Here is a 25,839-nt window from a genome sequence, read left to right on the forward strand (position 1 = left end):
TCAGAACTGCGCACACATTTTTTTTTATAATGTGAGTGATACTGATTTATTTCCCTAGGGAACAAAGAGAAAGAAAAGTAAAGCTGAACTTTTAGTGGAAAAACTAGCAAAGCTATTTAGTGTCAAAGATGAAAATGTAAATATATTCAGCATCAGTCTCCATAAAGAGTATCCACCTATTCTAAATGTCTTTTTCTCTATCCATGACACACAATATTATAAACCAGTTGAAATAAATGGTATTGTGCAAGTTCACAAAGAACAGGTGAGGTTACTTTCTTTATTCTTACTATATTCATATATCTTGTTATATCTTTTATTACTATAATTAGTTTCAAAGTAGTATACCAAGTGTAGATAACAGTGAGCCAACGTGTTTATTATGAAGAAATAAAAATGTTATTGAAATATATTTTCTGTGTTCATTTGCAACATTTCATGCAACACACAATCATGTGATATCTTATTGTATCAAGATTATTTAATTATGCAGATAGATCCTTAATGAGAGATCAGCTACAATATTTGACTTGATAAAACGGTTGCAGAAAATATGCCTAAATATCCATAAGGGTCCTATAAAATATAATGCATTAAGCAAATGGTTAATAATCAATAATTTGAAGTATGGCTGATGTGTTGGTGCACAAATCAGTTTGGGCTCACATTTTCAAGGTGTTTCGGTAGTAAAAACAACCATATGAAAGTAAAAAGTGTCAGATTGTGGAGAGCTATGTGTGAGTGCCTCTTACAGATTTTTCATGAGGTCATATACTAGTGAATAAATAATAATTGTGACTGACTAATGATGTTCAGTTCAGTCAGCTCTTGCATGCTTCAGTCATTCCATTACTGTGGATATTATTACTGCCACTGAACCTAGAACTGTGTTTTCCTGCAGCTCAATTGTACAGTGTCAAAGGAACCTGAGGATATATGGATGAGTTAGTGAATACTCTTGATGCTGCCACCTTGGCCAGTGGGTGTAACATGCACTTGACATCATATTTCCAAGTATTCTTCCAAATTTTGCTGACGTGTTTCTGATGTATGGGACAACTGCCATCAAAATAGGTTTCTCTTCATCCTCAGCAGGCAGTGACCTCAGCTTCTTTGGTCTTATGGCACACTGCAACTGATGGTGGTTGTAACATTTTGTATGGGTACACAGCCTGTAGGTGCTACAGTTCAGTTGCTACACTGTCTTGGTTTGAGATTTTGCATGTTCTGTGCACTAGTGTGCTCAGAACTCAGCTGAAGGCATGTAAGTACAAATCTGTATACACTGGTTTACCGTGGATGCTGTCTCTTAGTGTGCCATCTGGTCTTTGCTTGACGGGCACAGCAAGAAATGGAAGTTAATTATTTTCTTCTATCTCCAGTGTGGATTTGATATTTTGGTACAGTGAGTTTAGGTGTTGCTGGAAGTCTTGTAGGTGCCATCATCTAAGGAGCCAGATTCCTGATGCTTTTTGCAATATTTAAATGATAATGTTCATAACCGGGCTGCGTGGATGACATCACCTACAGGACATCAAATTTACAATGGAGATGGGAGAAAATAATCAACTTCCATTTGTGGACTGCTCATCAAGCATATTTAGACACAGTGTCTTCTGTAAATCAGTGCATACAGATTTGTATTTGCATGCCTCCAGCTGTCATGCCCCTTTATAACAAGAATATATCCTAATCAGACTAGTCCATAGAGCATGTGAAATCTCTGACCATGATAGTCTAGCAGCAGATTGCAGCATCTACAGGCTGTACGAAGAAGTATAGCAACCAACAGATAAAACTTCTACATCTACATCTACATCTACATGATTACTCTGCAATTCACATTTAAGTGCTGGGCAGAGGGTTCATCGAACCACAATCATACTATCTCCCTACCACTCCACTCCCAAACAGCACGCGGGAAAAATGAACACCTAAACCTTTCTGTTCGAGCTCTGATTTATCTTATTTTATTTTGATGATCATTCCTACCTATGTAGGTTGGGCTCAACAAAATATTTTCGCATTCGGAAGAGAAAGTTGGTGACTGAAATTTCGTAAATAGATCTCGCCGCGACGAAAAATGTCTTTGCTTTAATGACTTCCATCCCAACTCGCGTATCATATCTGCCACACTTTCTCCCCTATTACGTGATAATACAAAACGAGCTGCCCTTTTTTACACCCTTTCGATGTCCTCCGTCAATCCCACCTGGTAATGATCCCACACCGCGCAGCAATATTCTAACAGAGGACGAACAAGTGTAGTGTAAGCTGTCTCTTTAGTGGACTTGTTGCATCTTCTAAGTGTCCTGCCAATGAAACGCAACCTTTGGCTTGCCTTCCCCACAATATTGTCTATGTGGTCTTTCCAACTGAAGTTGTTCGTAATTTTTACACCCAGGTACTTAGTTGGATTGACAGCCTTGAGAATTGTACTGTTTATCGAGTAATCGAATTCCAACAGATTTCTTTTGGAACTCATTTGGATCACCTCACACTTTTCGTTATTTAGCATCAACTGCCACCTGCCACACCATACAGCAATCTTTTCTAAATCACTTTGCAACTGATACTGGTCTTCAGATGACTTTACTAGACGATAAATTACAGCATCATCTGCGAACAACCTAAGAGAACTGCTCAGATTGTCACCCAGGTCATTTATATAGATCAGGAACAGCAGAGGTCCCAGGACGCTTCCCTGGGGAACACCTGATATCACTTTAGTTTTACTCGATGATTTGCCGTCTATTACTATGAACTGCGACCTTTCTGACAGGAAATCACGAATCGAGTCGCACAACTGAGACGATACCCCATAGACCCGCAGCTTCATTAGAAGTCGCTTGTGAGGAACGGTGTCAAAAGCATTCCAGAAATCTAGAAATACGGAATAAACTTGAGATCCCCTGTCGATAGCGGCCATTACTTCGTGTGAATAAAGAGCTAGCTGCGTTGCACAAGAAAGATGTTTTCTTAAACCATGCTGATTATGTATCAATAGATCATTCCCTTTGAGGTGATTCATAATGTTTGAATACAGTGTATGCTTCAAAACCCTACTGCAAACCGACGTCAATGATATAGGTCTATAGTTCGATGGATTACTCCTACTACCCTTCTTAAACACTGGTGCGACCTGCGCAATTTTCCAATCTGCAGGTACAGATCTATCGGTGAGCGAGCGGTTGTATATGATTGCTAAGTAGGGAGCTATTGTATCTGCATAATCTGAAAGGAACCTAATCGGTATGCAATCTGGACCTGAAGACTTGCCCGTATCAAGCGATTTGAGTTGCTTCGCAACCCCTAAGGTATCTATTTCTAAGAAACTCATGGTAGCAGCTGTTCATGTTTCAAATTCTGGAATATTACAGTCATCTTCCCTGGTGAAGAAATTTCGGAAAACTGCATTCAATAACTTCGCTTTAGCGGCACAGTCGTCGGTAACAGTACCATCGGCACTGTGCAGCGAAGGTATTGACTGCGTCTTGCTGCTTGTGTACTTTACATACGACCAGAATTTCTTCGGATTTTCTACCATAAGACTGAAGAAAACAAAGCTATAGCCTGCTGAGGATGAAGAGAAACATGTTGTAACCATGATTATCCCATTTGTCGGGAACACATCAGTCAAAATTGGAAGAATATTCCAGAAATAATGTCAAGTGTGTGTTCCGCCCACCAGCCAAGATGAAAGCCATATCAGGATCAGTCAAAGATGACCTATGACTCTGGAAGCCAGAAGCCTACTGCATCCCTTGCCAGTGCAAGAAAATGCATGTGGGTCAGGTTATATGTGTCATAAAGAAGAGATGCACAGGCACTGAATAGCCAACAAAGTTCCCTGTGGCAGGGGACTGCATCTCCTATGCATGTGTCATGAATTGCAATGGCATCAGTTACTGCAACAGTCCAACACCTTCCGGGTTGAAGCCTATTCTAAAAAAGGCTGTAGAGATCTGACTACATGACAATGTAATAAATAAAGACAGAGGTTTTCAGTTAAGCAAGGCCTGGGACCCATCCTTGAACATAACCAAAGCACAGTGACAGTCGGTGTGGAAATCCACTGCTGTCACAGCAACTTAAGAGGACAAGGACATTTGTTGAAGTGTGGGCAAAATGCACCTGGCACTGGTGGCAGCAGGACTGAGGATATCTGATCATGCCCTGACAACAAGATCTCGTCATGACTGTGCCAGGTCACACCCGGAGATGGATGGCTGGAGGCCATGGGAGTGGAGGCGGGGGAGGGGGTTGTAAAGGTGCTGCCCAGCACAAGCCAGTCATCAGGAACACTAAAAATGACAATAAGTCAGATTGCCAAAATATCATGCCTCCTGGGTTCCACCATCCAGCTGATACCCAAGAAACATTCAAAATCCAAGAAAGTAGTTTGTGTAAATAATGAAAGTAAACTCTGGGAAAAATTTACAGCTTTCTCAAAGATAATTTTGTTTCGCATTTAACAATTTCTAAACAGTGTTAATATGTGACAAATATTGACAATAGCGACTGCTGTTGAAGTGGAAACTAAATGGAACACAAAACAGTTATAATGTAAACAAAATAAAATAGAATTTGATAATGCAAGGTTTTAAAGTGGAAGAAGGATAAAAACTGAAGAACAATACTTCAGTGCAAAACTTTGATAATTATATTGGAAAAGACTGAGGTCATGCAGTATTAGAATTTCCTGGGAAAAACAATTTGTTTGTCATTGATAGATACTTCAGAAGAAAATAAATATGAAATAAAATTGGGAATGATAAAACTGCTCTGAAAATGAAAGTGGCTGCATTTTAAAGTTATGTGGCAGAGTTGCTGGCAGTGCTTACCTTTAGCAGATGAAATTCTTAATAGTGCTGGCAGACCCACATGAAAGAACAAGAAAGCCTCCTTACTAAATTATATTCTCAGGGATGGATGAAGAACTGCATGGCAAAGGTTAAAAAGGAAAGGCAGGTCACTCAGACCCCAGAGTGAGGGAGACCCATCATCTATTACCAGCAATTCTGTGTCATAGTTTTATAGTTTTCTCAAGTAAACTTACCTTTTAATAAAATGATTACATTTTATAAAATAATAAAGAAAGTTTTCAGGTTACAGCAGTCCAAAATAATTATAGGATTGCATGTGACCATAAACTTGTAAAGAGCTGAGTAAAAGTAGATGGAAAGAAAGAAAGAAAGAAAGAAACAGACTCACTGGTAGAAGATCAGCATTGTACATTTTTAGAATTTATCTATGAATAGAAGTATTCAACAGAATAACTGAAGCAAAAAGTTCAGTATCATAGACAAAGAAGCCATACAAAAATAAACCAAAGTCTCCGTTATTTTACACAAGTACTTACACAAACTGCAAAAGATGTTGTTGATATGAAGAAGGCAAATGTAAAGAAAATATAAAATGGAATAGGCATCTCTTAAAGAAGAAGTGAGAGTTTCAAACAAATATTGATAACAATATTACAGAATATGCTGCCTTCAATAAAACTATTCAAAAAAATGTCTTTGAGAAGGTGCAATGAAAATTAAATATGAGACCTATTTGATACCAGTACGAATATGAGGCTGGCAAGACAGAAACTTGTGTAGACCCAAATTTCATCAGTTGAGATGGAATACGGCACAGTAAATGACAACAGAGAGGAACTTGTGCATGCCCTTAAGGATTTCTTTAAATGTTGTATAGCTCAGGAGATGGATCATAAATACAAATTGTTAATAAAGAAGATAGCAACGTTCTGGGAGTGATTCAAGATGAGGTGTGCAAAGCCATTCGGGATATGAAACCAAGCAGAGGGGTTTCAGTGTGATAGAGTTTCAGTAGAAATAATGATATTTGATGTTAAGAAAATATGTAGGAAAAGACAGATTGCTACTTACCATAAAGAAGACACATCAAGTTTCAGACAGGCACAGTTAAAAGACATTTACATAAAGCTTTTGGCCACAGCCTTCATCAGTAAAAGAAAACAACATACCATTCACACACACACAAGCAAGCACCCCTCATGCACTCATGACCACCATCTCCAACATCTTGGGCCCGAGATGCTGGAGTTGTTGGTCGTGTGTGCATTAGGTGTGTGTGTGTGTGTGTGTGTGTGTGTGTGTGTGTGTGTGTGTGTGTGTGTGTGTGTTTTTTACTGATGAAGGCTGTGGCCAAAAGCTTTATGTATGTGTCTTTTAATTGTGCCTGTCTGCAAATAGATGTGTCTTTTTTATGGTAAGTAGCAATCTGTCTTTTCTTACATTGCTGGTATTCCTACCTGGAGTTTCCATTGCTTGATTTTTTATATTATTTATGGAATGAATGTGTAGGTCAAACAATTCCCTTGAAACCAGACCAATTCTGTAATTATTCTACTTTACCAGAAAGGATACAGACAAAACTTAAAAACTATAGATATATCAACCTCCTCTCCACAATGTAAAAGAAATTAACTCAATTATCGCCAGCTATAAAGAAAAAACATTAGATTTTAATCAGCCAAAGGAACAAGCTGGTCTTAAAGTCTATTTCAAATGATGATGAAAATTAGAATGGAACAATGCATATGAGTTATGTGACTTTCAGAGATTTTGGGAAAGCTTTAGATTTAGCTTCTCCAAAAATTTGTACTATCTGCTATTTACAGACCGGGCCATGATTCAACATATGTTATTCTGTTGAAGAATGTACCTGAAAGTGTTACAATTTACATTAGACTTAATGAGGATAGTGAGAAATTCAGAATTGAAAGGGAAATTAGACAAGGAGATGCCATATCACAAAACTATTCTCATCAGTCCTACAGAAAGTTAAAGTTTGAAAGTTTTGTGGCAGTGTTCGTAGCGACAAACAATTCGCTGTAGAAACGGCTTACGAAGTCACCGCCACACTTTTAATAGCGGGCCGACCGGTCCGCTGGAACAGTGAACAGAAAGATGAAAACCCAAACACTCTGATTAAATAAAAGTCGGTACTTATCTTTATTAACGAAGATACAGAAACACAGTAGTGACTCCGTGCCTACAGAAATCTGTCTAGTTCGAGTCGGAGCGGCTAGGTCAGCGTCGGCTGACGACAAACAACAACTCTGCTGCGATGAACACACAACTGACTAGCAAGTACACAATTCAGTGGCGAGTATACAACTGAGCGGCGAATACAGAACTGTCCTAGCGCTTGCGACTCCAGCGCTTAAGAAGCCAGAAGCCAGCGGTGGCGCGCGCAGACTTGCGGCGATTTCCTGTATCGCTGGTGCTGCTTATGCGGACGGCGTCCGGACTTTGATGCTGCCAACCTTTTGGCAGCGGGCTCGGGTGGCATTACTGGCTAGGATATAACAGAAAGTACCCCTTACAATCAAAGATATTAAGACTAAACCAATGTACAATGAAAATTGAAAACTGAAAGTACCCCTTCAATCAAAGATATTAAGATTAAACTGATGTACAATGAAATTGAAAAGAGAATTCTACAGGTCAGCAACATTCAGTGTTTTGTAAACACTGATACAGTTTGTATTAGTGAAAACCATTAAATAGTATTGACAACGTGAAAACTATAAAAGTTGCAGATGATGAACTAAACCAAAATTTAAGTTTTACTGTAGGTGGCAGACATCTACATGAACAATAGTATGTGCTATTAAGAAAAATAAAGGAAACCTGCCAATATTGTGAATCTTCAGTGAAACACATATGGGTGGAATAAGGAAAAAGTTGTTTTTGCTCAAGGCAGAATCCTTTCAAAAAATATTTAATTATTGAAGCAAATATGGACGAAAAATTGAGCTATAAGTTCATGATGAATATGAAGAAAATCATCAATTTTGATATACAATATTTAAGATTTCTGTGTTCTGCAGTAAAACGATTTATTTTCTGTTACATCATAATTTGAAGAACATGGCCTACTTTTCTCCAGCTAAATTTACATTTTTACTTTGAAATAATAGATTAATTAATCTCCTTCATCAAAATATGCTGTAACTGACTGATGCTTAACTATTTAAATGTTAACTCACTAGACAATTTTCCCTTAAAAATTTATTTGGAAAAATTAATATAGCTATTCTGTTGAAAACTGACTTTCTGGGTCAGTGGATGTGTACAAAATATAGCTTGATTCTTGCAGAGAAGACGACAGCAACCAACCACTTTTTGTAATGCTATTTATTTATTTAAATAACACCATTACTGGTTTCGAACCAACAGGTTCATCGTCAGATGGCTTGTTCACATTCAGATACATTTCTGTATCCAAATCTGAAAAAGGCATATGATGAATAATCTGCAAGTTCTGATCTGGTAATGATGTTATTTATGTAAACAAGTAACATTACTAAAAGTGGCTGGCTGCTGTCATCTTCTCTACAAGATTCAACCTGTAATTAATATTGTCCAAAGCCAGTCTCTCTCTCTCTCTCTCTCTCTCTCTCTCTCTCTCTCTCTCTCTCTCTCTCTCTCTCTCTCCCCCCCCCCCCCTCCCTCCTTCCCTCTCTCTCTCTCCCCCTCTCCCTCTCTCCATCTCTCCCTCTCCCTCCTTCCTTCCCGTTCTCTTGTGTGTGTTTTCAAATGTCACTGTTCCTTTGTTCCTTGAAACAGTTTAAAAGTGAGCTGAAAACACAATGCTCATGCAAGTCAGAGTCTTGATTCAAGTCCTATATGGCCTGTAATTTTAGTCTATGCCTAATTTTCAACCCATTATGATGAAGCAAGCTGGGGTAATTTTAATTCCCCTCTTGTTTTGCCATCTGTCTCCTTAAATTAATTTTGTTACTTTTAACTAATTACCATTAATATACGTGAATATAATCTGCATTTCCATAAAAGAGAAAGACTGGCCCTCAATCTTAAAGTAAATAACACCAGATCTAATTTTGTGTTTAGTTTTATGTATGTAATTGATTTTCTAATTTATTTGGACTATTCCTGGTTAGTATCTTTCAGTATAGGGTGAAATCGGTGATTGTTTCGTAATTTAAATTCTATTGTTGATATATAAACAAATATAAATCCTATACTAATTATAAACATTTGGAAAATGAACTAATAGTATTCTTAAAGTATGTATTTGGATCCATTTGAAAACATATTAGCAGAACCAGCCCTTCATTAATTCCAAAGTAATTTACAGTTTTGTCAAAATTATTGTTTACATAACTATGTTTGTTAATGTCGTGCTTTAAATAAATAATGTGGCATAACCCTCATAGTAGAAGAAACTGCTAAAAAGAACCAGTTTTTTGATATATTCAGTTATTTTAATGAATTAAGTTGTAACTGTAATTTCTGTAAATTAAAAAAAAGTAGTACCGATTATTGTGATGATTTATAAGGGCCCGATATTTGGTCATGAGACAGTCAGTCCACAGCCGAGTTTCAGACAAGAAACCTGTGTTGGTTAGAACAACAACAGTGCTTCAAATTAACTGTGGAACAAGTGTTAAACATTTAGGCCATGTGTAAAAACCAATGACAGTGACTGCTCCATACATACCTGATTATTCTTCAAGGACTGCGGACTTCGTGGTTAGGTTTTACTGCTCATAGATGTTCAACAAGAAACTACTGTAGCGGTATGTTGAGATGCACCTGCTAACTATTAATAAGGCTTATCGCAGGTTAAACAATAGTGCACTAGCCATATAACTGTGTAATATTGGGGGTTGTGCAAAGTGAAAATTAAAGTACTATAAAACGTAACTGTGTATCTTTCGGCTACATCATTTAAAGTAGTCAGTGTCAGAATACACAACCCATTTTTCAGCCAGTGTAGCAATGCAGTACGAAGACACTGAGGACAACAAACAATCAACAAGTAAAGAAAATAAAAAGCAGGCAGAACTGCCACACAATCTAGAACAAGTTAGCCAGAAGAATACTGTCTTTTAAAACAGAAAGTGCAGCCTATTATGAATCTAAAACAGTACATTAGAGGCAAGAGACTTCAATAACTAATTCAAGAATAGATACTAGACTCCTTTTGTCTTTCTCAATGTACTTCTTCTCTTGAGATCGTATAAACCAAATTCCAAATAAACAGACAGCAATATTTTATGTTTGCCATCATCAATATGGTAACATTTGACCAGAAACCATTCCACATTGCGAAAGTATCTTGGCCGGCCGGAGTGGCCATGTGGTTCTAGGTGCTACAGTCTGGAACCGAGTGATCGCTACGGTCGCAGGTTCGAATCCTGCCTCGGGCATGGATGTGTGTGATGTCATTAGGTTAGTTAGGTTTAATTAGTTCTAAGTTCTAGGTGACTGATGACCTCAGAAGTTAAGTCGCATAGTGCTCAGAGTCATTTGAACCATTTGAAAGTATCTTGAGCTGTATTTTAGATGCCCATACAAGTTATTACTGCAGTAAACAGATTATTACTGCCTCATCTCAAGAATTGTATTTTTTGTTCTAAAAACAATATCTTTACCTGAAACTTGTCAATATCATTGCCAATTTATATAATTTTTAGTTATTCAGACGTTGTTTAACTCAGTAATAGCTCTTATTTTTCCCTGATTAAATTTTTTTTCCTGTTTTATGGATACTAATATCCGTCAATGTCATTTTGTACCTTTGTGTCACTGTAGGATTTCTTAAAGATGTTTATCCTCTCATCACACTCACATGCATGAAGGGAAAAATAGAAATTTAACAGAAGCAACAACTACGAAGTAGACATTTCTTTTTACTCTGTGGTGCAGTTGTCCACTGCAGTGGGCAGCTAGTAATGTTGCTTCTTTGGCATTTTTGAACAGTCCTGAGGCTGCAAATGCACACAGGGCACAGCAAGAGTAGGGAGTACCCACTGGAGTGTACTGTTTGCATTTGCAGCTTCAGGACTGATTAAAAAACCAAAGAAGCAGCATTAACAGCTGTTTACTCCAGTGAACAGTTGCAACACAGGGTTAAATTAATTAATCATGACATGCTATTGTTCTTTCAATTTTCTAGTTACATATGCATTTACAAATTTGATTACTTGTCTTTGGTTACCACTAATCTAAATCTTTTCTTTATTAACTGTTAAAGTTTGCCATTATATTATTTCATTGTCAGGTATCAAAGGAAGTTGGCATCAACATCATAATGGTTGGAATTGATGACTGTCTTGAGGAATCAGTCTGTCAAGGTCCATGCTCTAGTGCAATGGAGATAGGAAAGCACTCTCTTTTAGTGGATGCAAACATGACATCTTTTGTCAGTGTTTCAGTTACCATGAAAGCTGAATGCACATGCAAGACACAGAAGCACAGAATGCAGAATCCAGTCAGATGTTATAAGGATTATTGCTACAATGGTGGTCACTGTTTGCAGAAGGGTAACGGAATAAGGTAGCTTCTTCATTCAAGCCCACCTTTTTATTAACAGAATACATAATCTGTAGCATGTAACTGACATTATACTGAATTAGTAAATGACAAAGGTCAAAGCAGTTTAAAAAGATGTAGTATAACGTTTAAATGTACAGTGCAGGCTTTCACAGGCAGCGTTTGCATTTTATTTTATGGGTATTATGCTGTGGTCCAAGACCTAACATTTTGCCTTCCAAAGCTGGAGACGTCATCAGAAGCTATAACAACTCAGAAAGCTGCTACAATCTCAAACAAGCAATTTTTGTCTGGGCAACATGATAAATTAGCAGTGGCAGAACATGCACTGGGAACAGGGAGCCATCAAATTCATTTCTCTGATTCTATGGTTTTATTAATATCTAACCATTATTGTGATCGGATTATAGAGAGGCCATAGAAATTCAAAAGCACAAAGAACAACTTCAACAAAAAGTAAGAAAGATTGAAATTAGACAAGATGTGGGTCTTAGTGCTAAATAAAACAAGGAGTGGCAACTGTTCCCCACTACAAGCTCTGTAACACATGTCAGAGTGACTCCATTATCCTAGGAAGTGGTCTGATGTCACGAATCAACCATTTGTAGATGTGTATAAAAATTTTGGCTTGCTGAGCTTAATCGAGATTGTGACTGCTTTCTGCTCTAATGATGTCTCCAGCATTGGAAGATGGAACATAAAGCAAAGAAATGTGCCTTGGATAACTACGTAATACCCATAAAATAAAAATCACTAAAACATCAATTCATTTGAAAAGCTTTTGTGCTAATAATTACAACAATATGAAAGTAGATAGTGCTAGTCATCACATAGAAGAGGCACTTTTAAATGTGCCTTTCTGCCACTCAGTGCCTCCTGTGTGTGGAGAGCAGCGATCTGTCTTATTTCATATTGTTGTTATTCCATCTCTGGATTTTCCATTCTTTGATTGTACTAGTATTAGTGTTTTTGTATTGAAGAAGTGATAAGAGCATTTATTGAAGAATTTATAGTACTCAAAGCGTTTAGTATACACCAGAAATTTTTTATATCTAAAAACAAAGATGATGAGACTTACCAAACAAAAGTGCTGGCAGGTTGATAGACCTGTGTTTGTGTTTGTTTGTGTGTCTATAGACCTGCCAGTGCTTTTGTTTGGTAAGTCTCATCATCTTTGTTTTTAGATATATTTTTCCCACATGGAATGTTTCCCTCTATTATATTCATACCAGAAATTTTTTAGGTATGTTTCAAACCAGTGAACTCAGTAGCAACATGGAGGGATGACTCAAATGTTGTGTCTTTGCATAGAAAACAGTGATGGTTTTGGCAGATGTGCCTTACTGGTGAGGGGCATTATTAGTATTGCTTGTGCTTGCAACTTTCAAACAGTTTTTTCATTGAACTGCAAACTAAACCTAGACAGCACAATGTAGCATCAGTAAACAGTAATTTCACTTCCCCTGCCCATTAGAATGTTTTGATAGTTTGCCCCAACCTGCCTTGGTGGCTCCGACATAATTCATCACATCTTGGATTCATTATAGAGTAGTCTCTCCAGCAAGCTCATCAATGCCATATTCTTCCTCTGTGCACTTATTACCTTTCCCTTATAGCCATCAGCCAACCTTCCCTCAAACCATCCTTCCCCCTCTCGGCTACCTTTGTTGTCTCTCTAATATCAATGTCATTGTCTGAAACAGTTAGCTCAAGACTATAGTATTGATAAGGGAAAGGTAATAAGTACACAGTGGTAGAATATATCATTGGTGAGCTTGCTCCAGCTGCTTCATAACCTGTTCTGTCTAGTTTCTCCCTCCCCCTCCAACATCAGCTTCTCTTAATTACATATAGAGGGGAATTGCCCCTAATCCTTATAAGATACCTGTAGATCCCACAATCCTCCTGGTCTTAATCTCTGTTAGCTCCTACCCCACATTCATCTCCACCCATTTAACTTCAGTCCCCTCTTCACTCCTTCTCCCCTAACACACTCCTCTCCCATTACTTCAGCTCTCTCACATCATCCCAGCTGACTGCTCCTCATTATTGTGTAGCATTCTCCAGATTGGGTTCATTGTTGCCACATTCCTGTCCTGTACGCTTGCTACCCCTCCCTTCCAGATGTATACTACCCTCTCCTTCAATCCTCCCTCATCCTTCCATGCTCCTCTCTCTTTGCACTCTCCACATGAAATATTCTCTTACCCCAGTTGAGCTGCAGTGCCAGTACAATGATGTTGACCAACACAATCAACCATGCAGGTGTATGATGGTGTGAATAGGTATTTTATACTAATCATCTCTGAAGAACAACAGCCTTCAAAAGTTTTGCAATGTTTGCAATCTTGTTTGAGTGCTCATTTACTGCTTTTTGCCTAACTATGTGGTGGGTTGTTTACCTTTACTCCTTTCATTATTCATATTCCACAAAAGTTTCCATTCTCATAGTTACAGTATCTATCATGACAGTTTAATGAGAACTTAAAGGGCTTGAGCATCTTCATCAGTTAGCAATATCTTCATTTATAATCTGCATATTGTCTTACAAAAACATCCACCACCATTATTTTTAGATCGTCCCTTGTAGTAATAGTGTATTATCAATTATTCTTGTCCCTTTTCACCTTTCCTGTCCCTTTTCACCTTTCCCCACAAATAAATAGGTAAAATCTCACAATTTTGTTATGAAAATACAAGCCTGATTATTTCCTGATGCAAGTGATGTGGAGTTAACACTCACTCACTTACAATGCCTGACAAAATTAAAACAGACTGCCCATATTACCAAGCATCCATTTGTGTTGGCAAAGTAGGAAGTAGGGTGTAACTGCTCAGTGGCAGTGGGCAAGTAGTTTACAGAGCGTGCGCACACACACACACACACACACACACACACACACACACACACACACACACACACACACAGAGAGAGAGAGAGAGAGAGAGAGAGAGAGAGAGAGAGAGAGAGAAGAAAAATAAGACACATGCGGCAATTCCTCCTCCTATTGCATAGAGCATTTCTCCATGTTGTTTTCTATTCAGCTGTGCAGGAGCTCCACATTTTCTGTCTTCTGTAATAGTGCAAGAATACATCTTCAATAAAAGTGACATTAAACTGCTCACAAAACATACATACAAAATATTGTTTCCATCCTCATGTCACCCCTGCTCATAACCCCCATGACACACTGGTTGTACCAATGTAGAAGGTTCAAGTATAGAATCCATGTCAAAGAATCAAGGGTAGGACACATCCCAAATGCTCACTCAACGCTTCGTATTACAGTCTTCTCACAGATATCCTATTGCATTAAAGGCAGATCCTCTATGAAAGCAACTATCACTTTCACTACAACCAATGTTCTACATGTATCCTATCTGTGTATGACTACTAACCAGCTGTATGCTCATATAAATAGCCACCATAAAACTATAACTAAGGCCCTTATTGACAATTCATTGCAGAGCACACTTCTCAGAACTATTTGGTGTATTTAAATTGCTGCTTCACATCCAGAAATGTGTAGTTCCTTGCTCCCATCCAGAACCAGCTGTTCTGAATTGGGTAAGTGGAACTCTGTCAGATGTACATCCTTCTGGACTCCTATGCTACTGTCCTTAATGCCCACTGAACCCTGCCTTCCACATATTCTTGCTTCCTTGCCCCTTGCTGCCCATGTTCCTACCTGCAGTTCCATCTCCACCTCTCCCTCTCCATCACACATTACAACTTCATACTTCACTCTGCTCCTCACTTTAGTTGTATTTATTAACTTATATATACATCCAACTGTCCTCCCACACACTGAACTGTCCCCTTAACAGTCACTCTTCACCCTTCTCTCCTATTGTGCAAGGTAACACAGTGGTTAGCACACTGGACTTGCATTCAGGTGTATGACAGTTTACACCACATCTGGCCATTCAGATTTATGTGTTCCTTGATTTCCCTAAATTGCTGCAGTCAGTGCCAGAGTGATTCATTTGGAAGAGCATTGTCATTTTCCTTCTGCATCATTGAAACATTCTGAGCTTTGGCCCCATCTCTAATGACCTCGATGTTGGTGGATGTTAAACCCTAATATTCCTTCCTTCTGCTCTCCTCTAAAGCCCTCCTCCTTCTCTGTGTGTACAAAACAGATTTGGATGCTTCTCCACATGCATCTGATGAAAATCTCTCTGCCACACATTTTATACTAGTCTCCTGAAACTCCCTTTCTTATCACCCATATTCCCCTGCCCCCTTTTTTCCATCTGTGACAAAAACTCATCCCTAATTTGAAAGCCAACCTATAGTGTTTGCTTATGCACCTATGCAGCATTGCTTATGTACTTAAGTTCTAGTCAGTGTTTCTTCTATTTAGTGATTGTTTGCCTCTTCTCATGCCTGAACGTGTAACACATGATACACAAATATCCTAATGTAAAAACAATGATACCATCCAATATGAAAGTAGAATGAAGTAACCCCAGAAAGAGCCAACTTAGTGGACAAAAGCATATTTGACGAAAGACATTAACAGAAAAATTGATTAGGGTGTGAATTTTGGTTCCCTTTGTTTAGCAAGAGTGAAATGTAACTTTTCCCATACATTTTAAAATAGTTCTGGTCGATGGAGACATAGTAGGGTAGGGAAAAAGTGGCATCAAGACATCAAATTTGACTATCTGGGAAGCTGTAAGTGGCAAAAGATGTGACAGAGGTGGACTGTAATTATAAATGTTTAGACAGAAGTGCAGAAGTAGGAAAGAAAAAAACATACAGGTAGTGAAAAGGAAAAAAAAGAAAAAATTAGAAACTGCTAACTATAAGAGAGACAGAGAGGTAAAAGGATAATAGGTAATTAAATGTGATGGAAGGAGAGAAGATACGGATGACAACTCACATTCAAATGGCAGAAATAAGAAAGTCTGAGATTGGGGAAAAAGGAGGCTGTCACATGGATGTAGAAAAACAAGTATCTCTTTTTTCGTTGAAAACTAAGATGTGCAACCTCTTGCAAAAAGTTGTTTGGTCTCTGAATGATCATTTATTGCAGGAGCTCAACTACATACACCCCCTGCTAAATAAAGTAAGTTTGTATACAGATAAACTTTCTGAGTCAGCTAATACACCATTATCAGGTACGATCTACCTCACACTTAAGTCTTGCTCTTGCTTCTTTTCCCTTTCTTTCCATAGATGAAAGAATCCATGATCTGCAGTCTTTAAACATCCTGTTTACTTTTCTAACAATGGAAAATCTTGGATGGAATGTAACAATATTATGAAAGTGATAGTTACTACTGACCATATAACAGAGATGCTGAGTCATGCATAGGCACAACAAAAAGACTGTCAGAAAGTGAGCTCTCAGCCAACAGAGCATTCATGGGAAATAGACAAAACGCACACACACACACACACACACACACACACACACACACACACACACACACACACAGAAACACTCCATTATTAAGCCCACAATTATTGACTAGTGGATCATAGCCTAGCGGTTTAGAAATGGTTCAAATGGCTCTGAGCACTATGGGACTTAACATCTGAGGTCATCAGTCCCCTAGAACTTAGAACTAATTAAACCTAACTAACCTAAGAACACCACACTCATCCATGCCCGAGGTAGGATTCGAACAGTTTAGAATAGTTTGACCATGTGCAACTGTTAAAGGCTGATCGGTTAATATTTGCATGACAGTTGTTTCATATCAAATCCGACAAAGCTAATTAGGATGTCAGGTAGCAATAATCAGTACATACTTGTTGTTAATGTTCTTTATCTTTTGTCTAAACAGCATGAATGAGGCAGCTACTCCCTTCATCTGACAAACTGATAATGGTTAACTCATCACAGCTCACCTTTTAATGTCATCACATGCCAATATTCTTCATGTAGCACTGAATGCACAATCTTCACTGCAATCCAAATCATGGGTGCCAGGCGTGGTTGTCGTGTAATCACGGTGCACAAATGAACACTTAATCACATCAACAAATCACTCAATTAATGCCATCTAAGTATTTGCTGGAGATCATGCCCACGGCATTGGGTGACACACACAGACGTTAAACAATTGTAAGTGCGGTCGGCAGTCCTGCCGAAATCTGCCCTGCTCACTTAGCAGCCAACAACTTATTTGCTCAGAGTCTCAACACTGACTACTCTGGCACATCGGGTGCTCGACTATCGAAAGTACCTACTGCGACCTGCATGAGGCAAAGGTATATTGTTCTCAATACATAAGGGGCTGTTGACCCCTTACAACACTCAAATGTAACTCACACGCACGTGACCACAGTTTCTGGCTGCGGAGGTCAGATTGTGAGCAGCAGCACTAGAGGGAAGAAGCAGCCAGGTGGTGGGGGTAAGGAGGAGGCTGGGGCATGGAGGGGAGGAATAGCAAGGTAGGGGGTGGGGGACAGTAAAGTGCTGCTTGTGGAAGCATACGGGAACAAGGTGGAGAGAGGGTAGGGCAACTAGGTGCAGTTGGGAGGTTAGACAGATGGTGTGGTGGGGTGGGGTGGAGGGGGGGGGGGGCAGAAAAGGAGAGAAGTAAAAATACTGTGGGTGCGTTGATGGAATAGAGGACTGTGTTGTGCCGGAATGGAAACAGAGAATGGGCTAGATGGGTAAGGAAAATGTTTAACAAGAGCTGAGGCCAGGAGGGTTAGAGAAACATAGGATATATTGCAGGAGTTCCCACTTGTGCAATTCAGAAAAGGTGGTGTTGATCAGAAGGATCCAGATAGTACAGACTGTGAAGCAGTCATTGAAATGAAGGTCATGTTGGGCAGTGTGCTCAGCCACAGAGTGGTCTAGCTGTTTTTTGGCCACAGTTTGTTAGTGGCCATTTATGTGGACAGACAGCTTGTTGGGTGTCATGCCCACATAGAATGCAGCACAGTGGTTGCAGCTTAGCTTGTAGACCATGTGACTGGTTTCACGGGTAGCCCTGCCTCTGATGGGATAGGTGATGGTTGTGACTGGACTGAAGTAGGTAATGGTGGGAGGATATATGGGACAGGTCTTGAAAGGCCACAGATTAACTGTGGCCAAGAAACTGCTGGACCACCCATTGTGGAGCACACTGCCCAACACGAGCTTCATTTCAATGACTCCTTTACTGTCTGTTCCATCTGGATCCCTCCCACCAACACCAGGTTTTCTGTACTGTGCAGGTGAGAATGCTCCCTGTAATATATCCAATGGTACCGTAACCCTCCTGGCCTCAACCTTCGTTAATCATTTTCCTTACCCACCTAGCCCCTTTTCTGTTCCCATTCCAGCACTACACAAGCCTCTGTTCCACAAACACACTCACAATATTGTTACTTCTTTCCTTTGCTCATCCCCCCCCTCCCCGTCCCCCCCCCCCCCCCCTCTGCTCCCCACCCCGAGCACACCGTCTAACCTCCTAATTACACATAGCTGACATACCCTCTCTCCACCTTGTCCCTGAATGCTCCCACAAGCAGCCCTTTACTGTCCGACTCCCCTACCCTGCTATTGCTCTGCCTCCACACCCCAGCCTCCCCCTTACCCCCACTACCTGGTTCCTTCTTCCATCATGCGCTGCTGCTCGCAGTCAGTGTCAGCAGCCAGAGATGTTTGTGTGTGTGTGTGTGTGTGTGTGTGTGTGTGTGTGTGTGTGTGTGTGTGTGTGTGTGTGTGTGTGTTTTGTCTATTTCTGATGAATGCCTTGTTGGCTGAGAGCTCACTTTTTGACAGTCCTTTTGTTGAAGACTATTTCTGATGAATGCCTTGTTGGTTGAGAGCTCACTTTTTGACAGTCCTTTCATTGTGCCTATCTGTGACTCAGCATCTCCACTATTTGGTGAGTAGTAACTATCCTTTTCATAATACTGTTTATTTTTCTGATAGATATGTTACCTGTATTTTAATCATCATTGTGATTATGGTGGTTTTACTACTTGTGTTCAACACGATGTGATAGAGTAATCTCTGACAATTCAATTTCAATCTCTCTTAAATAGCTGCCTATGTCCATCTGGTTTTGATGGACCCAGATGTCAACAAACAACTTTAGATTTCAATGGTCATGGTTGGGCATGGTTTTCACCATTGCAGTCTTGCAGTGAAAATCATCTTAGTGTAGAATTCGTAACAAGGAAAAGAAATGGCATAATTCTCTATAATGGTCCATTGTCAGTACCACAGCCAAACGACATATTTGCATCAGGTATATAGCATATTTTACTCTCTTAAGTGTATGTAGAATTAATATGATAATAGTATAACTCATAATATATATTATGAAACTGTTAATTACTATAATACTCTATTGCCATTCACAACATTATCTCAACCACAAAGAGAAAAATACAACAATATCTCTCACGATCAAACCATACATAAAAATATGCTGGAGCACAAAACTTACAGCAGGAAAGTATCTTTCTCACTACATGTCACTGCTAAGTAACATAGCTTGATGAAACTTGGAACATACATAAAAAGAACTGCTACAGTATAGTGCAGAAGGTTACAAAGAAGTATGCTGTGGAATGAACAGAAATGCCACTTTTATTAAAAGACAATAATTGAACTGGAGTCGCCACGCATAATGGTCCCATGGACATTAAAAAAGCAGAACATGATTCTTAATAGGGTGTGTGATTATAACAGATGGCAGTACATGCTCTGTGTTGTGCTCCTATGCTGGCCACAAAGTTGGAATGGAGTTTTTGTGGTGTGGTGTTCAATTCTCCACCAGTGCAGTTGACAATTGCTGGATGGTTCGACAATGTCCTGGGTGCATTTCATGTTCCCACTTTTCATCACATGAGGGTACATCCATCATTTCTATTTGGCTCATTTCTTTCAGTTACCTTCTGTGCTATATTGTAGTGGTTCTTTCTATATACGTTTCTTTGAGTTACTGTATGTTACTTGGTAGTGACACAGCATGCAAAAGTTACTTTGCCCTTAAGTTTTCCACACCAGTATACATTAATATTCATTGTTATGTGTGTTATTTGTAAATACTAGTAAGCTAAATTAGCAGTGAGTTAACTGGCAAATGATAAGTAATGCAGGTTATATATATGATGTAATGCATTTTTATATTTTCTCTTAGATTACATTTTATTGGAAGTAATAAATGGGCAACCTCAGTTTACCTTGGATCTTGGTTCTGGGGCAGTAGAATTGATGCTAAGAATGACTAATAATGTGACTGATGGCCAGTGGCATCATATTGATCTCTTCTGGAATACTAAGGTAACTTGGTAGTTTATTTGCCTCATTATTAACTATGGCTTTACTTTCAATTTATATATGCATCTTTTTTTCATTTTTCAAATAGAATGCTCGTCTTGTGGTAGACTACTGCCAGTCTGCTGTAGTGGCTGAAGCAGAAGATGGAACAACATTCTTCAATGGGACAGCTTGCCAGACAGAAGCAAAATTACCACCATTCAGTGAGCATCTCAATTTAAATACCCCTCTGCAGATTGGTGGTATTTATAAGCATTCAGTTCATTCAAGCCATCACAAATGGCAAGGCAGAGGGAATCCAGAAGGTTTCGATGGCTGTATAAGAAACATTTTTCATAATGGAGAGGTAAGCTCCACACTTCTACAAATCTGTGTAGCACAGGTTGCTTCCCCGCCCACCCCTTTCCTTGAATCAAATGGAACTTTTTTTTGTGGTTGGGTCAGAATTTAACTGCTGCCACATAAATGCCAACATCTGCTATCTTTTTAACCTTATGTTCACTGTCTTTGAGGTATCATGACATGTTTCTAAACTCTCCAGGAGCTGTATTATTTAAAGATAGCCACTTTTTTTTTTTTTTAGGTAAGCGATAGAAGTGTGTAGACTCTGTTGAAAATTATGGTTCTCAGTAATACAGTGAGGAATTTTTCATTTTTATTGGTCTTGTTGTGTGCCAGTTAATGACCCACAATCTTGTTGCATTTTTCTTCTTAACATTCTTGAGCACAAAAGTTGTCAACTGTTCAGGGTGTCTCATTTGTACAACTTATGGATAGCAAAGAAAGCCTTTCATTTACTGGTTGGATGTTTCAAACAAATATGAGAATATTGTTGTTGACTGCAAATGCTGTGCCTAAAATAGGAGTGCTTCTCTTTACAGTCTTTTGTGTTCTGCTCTTGAAGACACAGTATTGATCTGATTCAAAAGTTTTTTTCCTTGTGAAATGGGGTTCTTGTAACACTATTACAGAGATCTTATTTTCATGAAGAGTTTTGATCAATTGTTTCCTCTTGCTACTTTGTATCAGAGAACTGATGTTGAAAGTTGCCAAAAAGACTTCAATTAGGTTTGTGTTTATGCTTTTTGTGTTTGTGTTTATGCTTTTTGTGTTTGTGTTTATGATTTTCAAGACACTCTGAATCATCTGTAGCACATGTTGCTTCCCCCCCCCCCCCCTCCCCCTAGAATCAAATGGAACATGGAAACATGGATATAGTTTGTCAGTGATGGATTCTTTTAAAAACTTACCTGTTAGGTAATGTTTTGTTCTGTTATGGCATCATGCTTATGACGTTTGAGTTTGCTGTGAGTAACAGCTCCCTCCAATAACAACATGTAATGGTTTTTATAAATGACTGAAGCAATTTAACATATGCACTGTAGCTATATTAAATGACATATTGTCACAAAACTCATCACTCATTTAGAAGAACTCAAAAAGGTTTGTATTTTTGCAGCTGCATGTCAGATTTCTGTAATGAGAGTGCAGCAGTGAGTAGTTAGGCAAGTTGACAACAGGGACCAAGAAAGCTTACGTTGCACTTGAAATGCATTTACACCTGTCCGCTGTAAAAGTGCAACAACTTTCCAGAACAAAGTTCAATAAAGCTCCACCAACTGCCAAGTCCGTTCAGCAATGGTATGTGCAGTTTATACCTTAAGGATGCCTCTGCAAGGGAAATTAGTGGGTCAGCCAGCAGTGAGTAAAGAAATGTTTTACCATGAGTCGGTGAGTTTTGTATGTAGCCAACAGAAGTCGATGAACAGAGCAGAGAGGGATCTGAGCATACTACAACCGACCATTTGAGCAATCTTAAGGTTCAAAAGGCTCTGAGCACTATGGGATTTGACGTCTGAGATGGTCAGTCCCCTAGAACTTAGAACTACTTAAACCTAACTAACCTAAGGACATCACGCACATCCATGTCCGAGGCAGGATTCGTATCTGCGACCGTAGCAGGCGCGGTTCTGGACTGAGGTGCCTAGAACCGCTCGGCCACCATGGCCAGCTGATCTTAAGGAAAACAACTGAAGCTAAAGCCTTACCACCTACAATTGCTACAAGCTCTGACTCCTGGTAACAAAGTCAGATGCTGTGAATTTTCAGAACAGTTGCAACAGAGTACGGAATGAAATGACCACAATGAAAGAATTTTGGGTGGGTAGAGAATTCCCATGCTATCATGTAGCACAATACAGACTCAACTAAAGTTAATGTGTATTAGTAGTATCAAGGTTTAAAGTTTACAGTCTCTTTTTCCTCTGAAAGAAGACCATTACAGGGTATGTGAATATGGAAAACTGACATGTTCCGACTGTGTGGACCTCTACCTCTACCTCTACATACGTAATCCACAAGCCACTGTACAGTGCATGGCAGAGGGTATGTGGTACCAATACTAGTCATTTTCTTTCCTGTTCCACTCACAAATAGAGCAAAGGAAAAATGAATGCCTGTATGCCTCCACATGAGCCCTAACATCTCATATCTTATCTTTGTGGTCCTTATACGAAATGTATGTTGGCAGCAGTAGAATTGTTCTGTAGTCTTCTTCAAATGCCATTTCTCTAAACTTTATCAAGAGCATTCCTTGAAAAAAATGTCGCCTTCTCTTCAGGGAGTCCCTTTTGAGTTCCCAAAAATATCTAGCAGTCTGCCTCTAATTGCTACAGTGTCTTCCGTTAATTCAACCTGGTACATATTCCAAACACTCAAGCAGTACTCAAGAACAGGTTGCAGTATTGTCCTATATGCAGTCCCATTTACAGATGATCCACACTTTCCCAAAATTCTACCAATAAACCAACGTCGACTGTTCACCTTTCCTACCATAGTCCTCAGATGCTCATTCCATTTCATAACACTTTGCAACATTGCAACATTACACCCAGATGTTCAAACAACATGACTGCGTCAAGAAAGACACCACTAATGCCGTATCTGAACATTATACATTTGTTTTTCCTGCTCATCCACAGTAACTGGACTCGCATTCGGGAGGACGACGGCTCAATCCCGCGTCCGGCCATCCTGATTTAGGTTTTCCGTGATTTCCCTAAAACACTCCAGGCAAATGCCGGGATGGTTCCTCTGAAAGGGCACGGCCGACGTCCTTCCCCATCCTTCCCTAATCCTATGAGACCGATGACCACGCTGTCTGGTCTCCTTCCCCAAACCAACCAACCAACCAACCAACCACAGTAACTTAAATTATGCTATATTTAGAGCTAAGCACCATTTGGCATACCAACTAGAAATTTTGTCTAAATGAACTTGTATCCTGCTACACTCACTCAACTTTGACACCTTCCTGTTCAACACAGTATCATCACCAAATAACCGCATAATGCTACTCACTCTGTCTTCCAGATTATTTATATATATAGAAAGTAAAAGCAGTTCTACCACACTTCCCAGGGGAACTCCTGATGATACTTTTGTCTCTGATGATCACTCGCCATTGAGGACAACACACCGTGTTCTTTTGCTTATGAAGTCTTCAAGCCACTCAAATATCTGGGAATCTATTCCATATGATTGTATCTTTGTTGCAGTGGGGGACTATGACAAATGCTTTCCAGAAATCTAGAGATATTGAACCTGCCTGTCGCTCCTCATCCATAGTTCACAGTATATCATGTTAGAAAAGGGCAAATTGAGTTTCATATGAGCGATGTTTCCTAAAACCATGCTGATTCATGGACATAAGCTTTTTGATCTCAAAAAAATTTATTATATTCAGACTGGCAATGTTCAAGGATTCTGCAGCACACTGATATCAGGGATATTGGTCTGTAATTTTATATGTCTGTTCTTTTACCTTTCTTATATGCAAGAGTCATCTACATATTATTCCAGTCACTTGGGACTTTGCACTGGCTGAAAGATTCACAGTAAATCCAAGCTAGGTAAGGGGTCAATGCTGTTGAGTACTCTTTGTAAAACTGAATCAGAATTCCAACTGGACCTGTTGACTTACTTGTTTTTGCCTCTTACAGTTGTTTCTCTACACCAGCGATTCTTATTATTATGTCATCCATATGGGGTCTGTCTAATGGTCAAACAATGGTATGTATGATAATAGTGTGTGAACAATTCCTTAAATGTAAAATTTAAAACTTTGGCTTTCATTTTGCTATCTTCAACTGTCACATCAGACTGATCAATGAGTCACTGGATGGAAGGCAAGGCTTATATCCACTTTACAGTTTTACTGAGGACCAGAATTTTCTCAGGTTTTCAGCCAGATCTTTTGCTAAGGTATGATGGTGGTAGATGTGTGCTTTGTGCATAGATATTTTCACAGAAGCACTAATCTCTACTAATCTTTGCCTGTCATCATTTGGTGTTCTCTTTTGAACAAAGAGGGTGACTGGCTTTGCTACCTCAGCATTTTCCCAATTTTGTTGTTAAATCATGATGGGTCTTTTTCGTCTTTAATCCACCTACTATGCAGTTAGGTCACTGGACTATCATTTACCTTCTGTTTAACATTTGCTTATAGTTCCTCCACATCCACCTTAATGGAACTAAATGATGTCAATTGACTATCTGTGAGATGTCAACAACTACTTATCTGTTCTTTCTGTCAGAAACACTTTCTTAGCCTTCTTGACTGATTTATTAACTTTTGTAATCATAGTTGCTATAATGACATCATAATCAATAATCTCTGTGTCTACACTAATGTTATCAATCAAGTCCAGCCCATTTGTGGCCACAAGGTCTAAGATATTTCCATTGCGTGTGGGCTACCAAATTAGCTGCTCAAGACTGTTTTCAGAAAAGGTGTTCGTAAAGAGCTTCACAAGACTGTCTGTCTGTACCTCAGCAATATATGTGGCTAGATAACCTCACTGTCACACTCAATTTCAACGTCATTAGAGATCATATTTTTGTCAATCACAGTGAACACTCCCCCTCCTATAGTGTATAATCCAACCTTCCGATATACATTACATGACTCACTAAATATTCTACTAATAATATTCTACTTTGAATTTCAGCCAAAATAATTCGAGTGTGAGGACTTTCCTGAAGGACAGTAAATTCAAAACTTTGTTACAAGTACTTCAACAATTAACTGATAAAATTTTGACAGTCGAATTGTCTTTATTCTGAAAATGGTCTGATTTCCTTTTCTGCATATTGACTGGCAAGTGTAGTACCCCAGACTACTGTCTAGCCTAAAAAAAAGCCATTTGCCCTCCACAAATACTGTGCTACCAGAATAGCTGCTTCCATTGTGTAGTGCG

At 39.1% G+C, this 25,839-nt stretch overlaps 1 protein-coding gene across 1 annotated transcript in view; it reads left to right on the forward strand.

Annotated features, from left to right (window-relative positions):
• The window catches only part of LOC124620145 (neural-cadherin-like), a 141,829-nt gene that overhangs the window by 36,513 nt on the left and 79,477 nt on the right, over nt 1–25,839 (forward strand). Inside the window, exons 7-11 of the mRNA XM_047146815.1 lie at nt 59–265; nt 11,068–11,342; nt 19,339–19,544; nt 20,442–20,584; nt 20,670–20,927. Of these exons, the coding sequence (XP_047002771.1) occupies nt 59–265; nt 11,068–11,342; nt 19,339–19,544; nt 20,442–20,584; nt 20,670–20,927 (1,089 nt within the window). The remainder of the gene's footprint in view (nt 1–58; nt 266–11,067; nt 11,343–19,338; nt 19,545–20,441; nt 20,585–20,669; nt 20,928–25,839) is intronic.

Source organism: Schistocerca americana, chromosome 6 (genome assembly GCF_021461395.2).
Source record: "Schistocerca americana isolate TAMUIC-IGC-003095 chromosome 6, iqSchAmer2.1, whole genome shotgun sequence".
NCBI classification, from domain to species: Eukaryota; Metazoa; Arthropoda; class Insecta; order Orthoptera; family Acrididae; genus Schistocerca; species Schistocerca americana.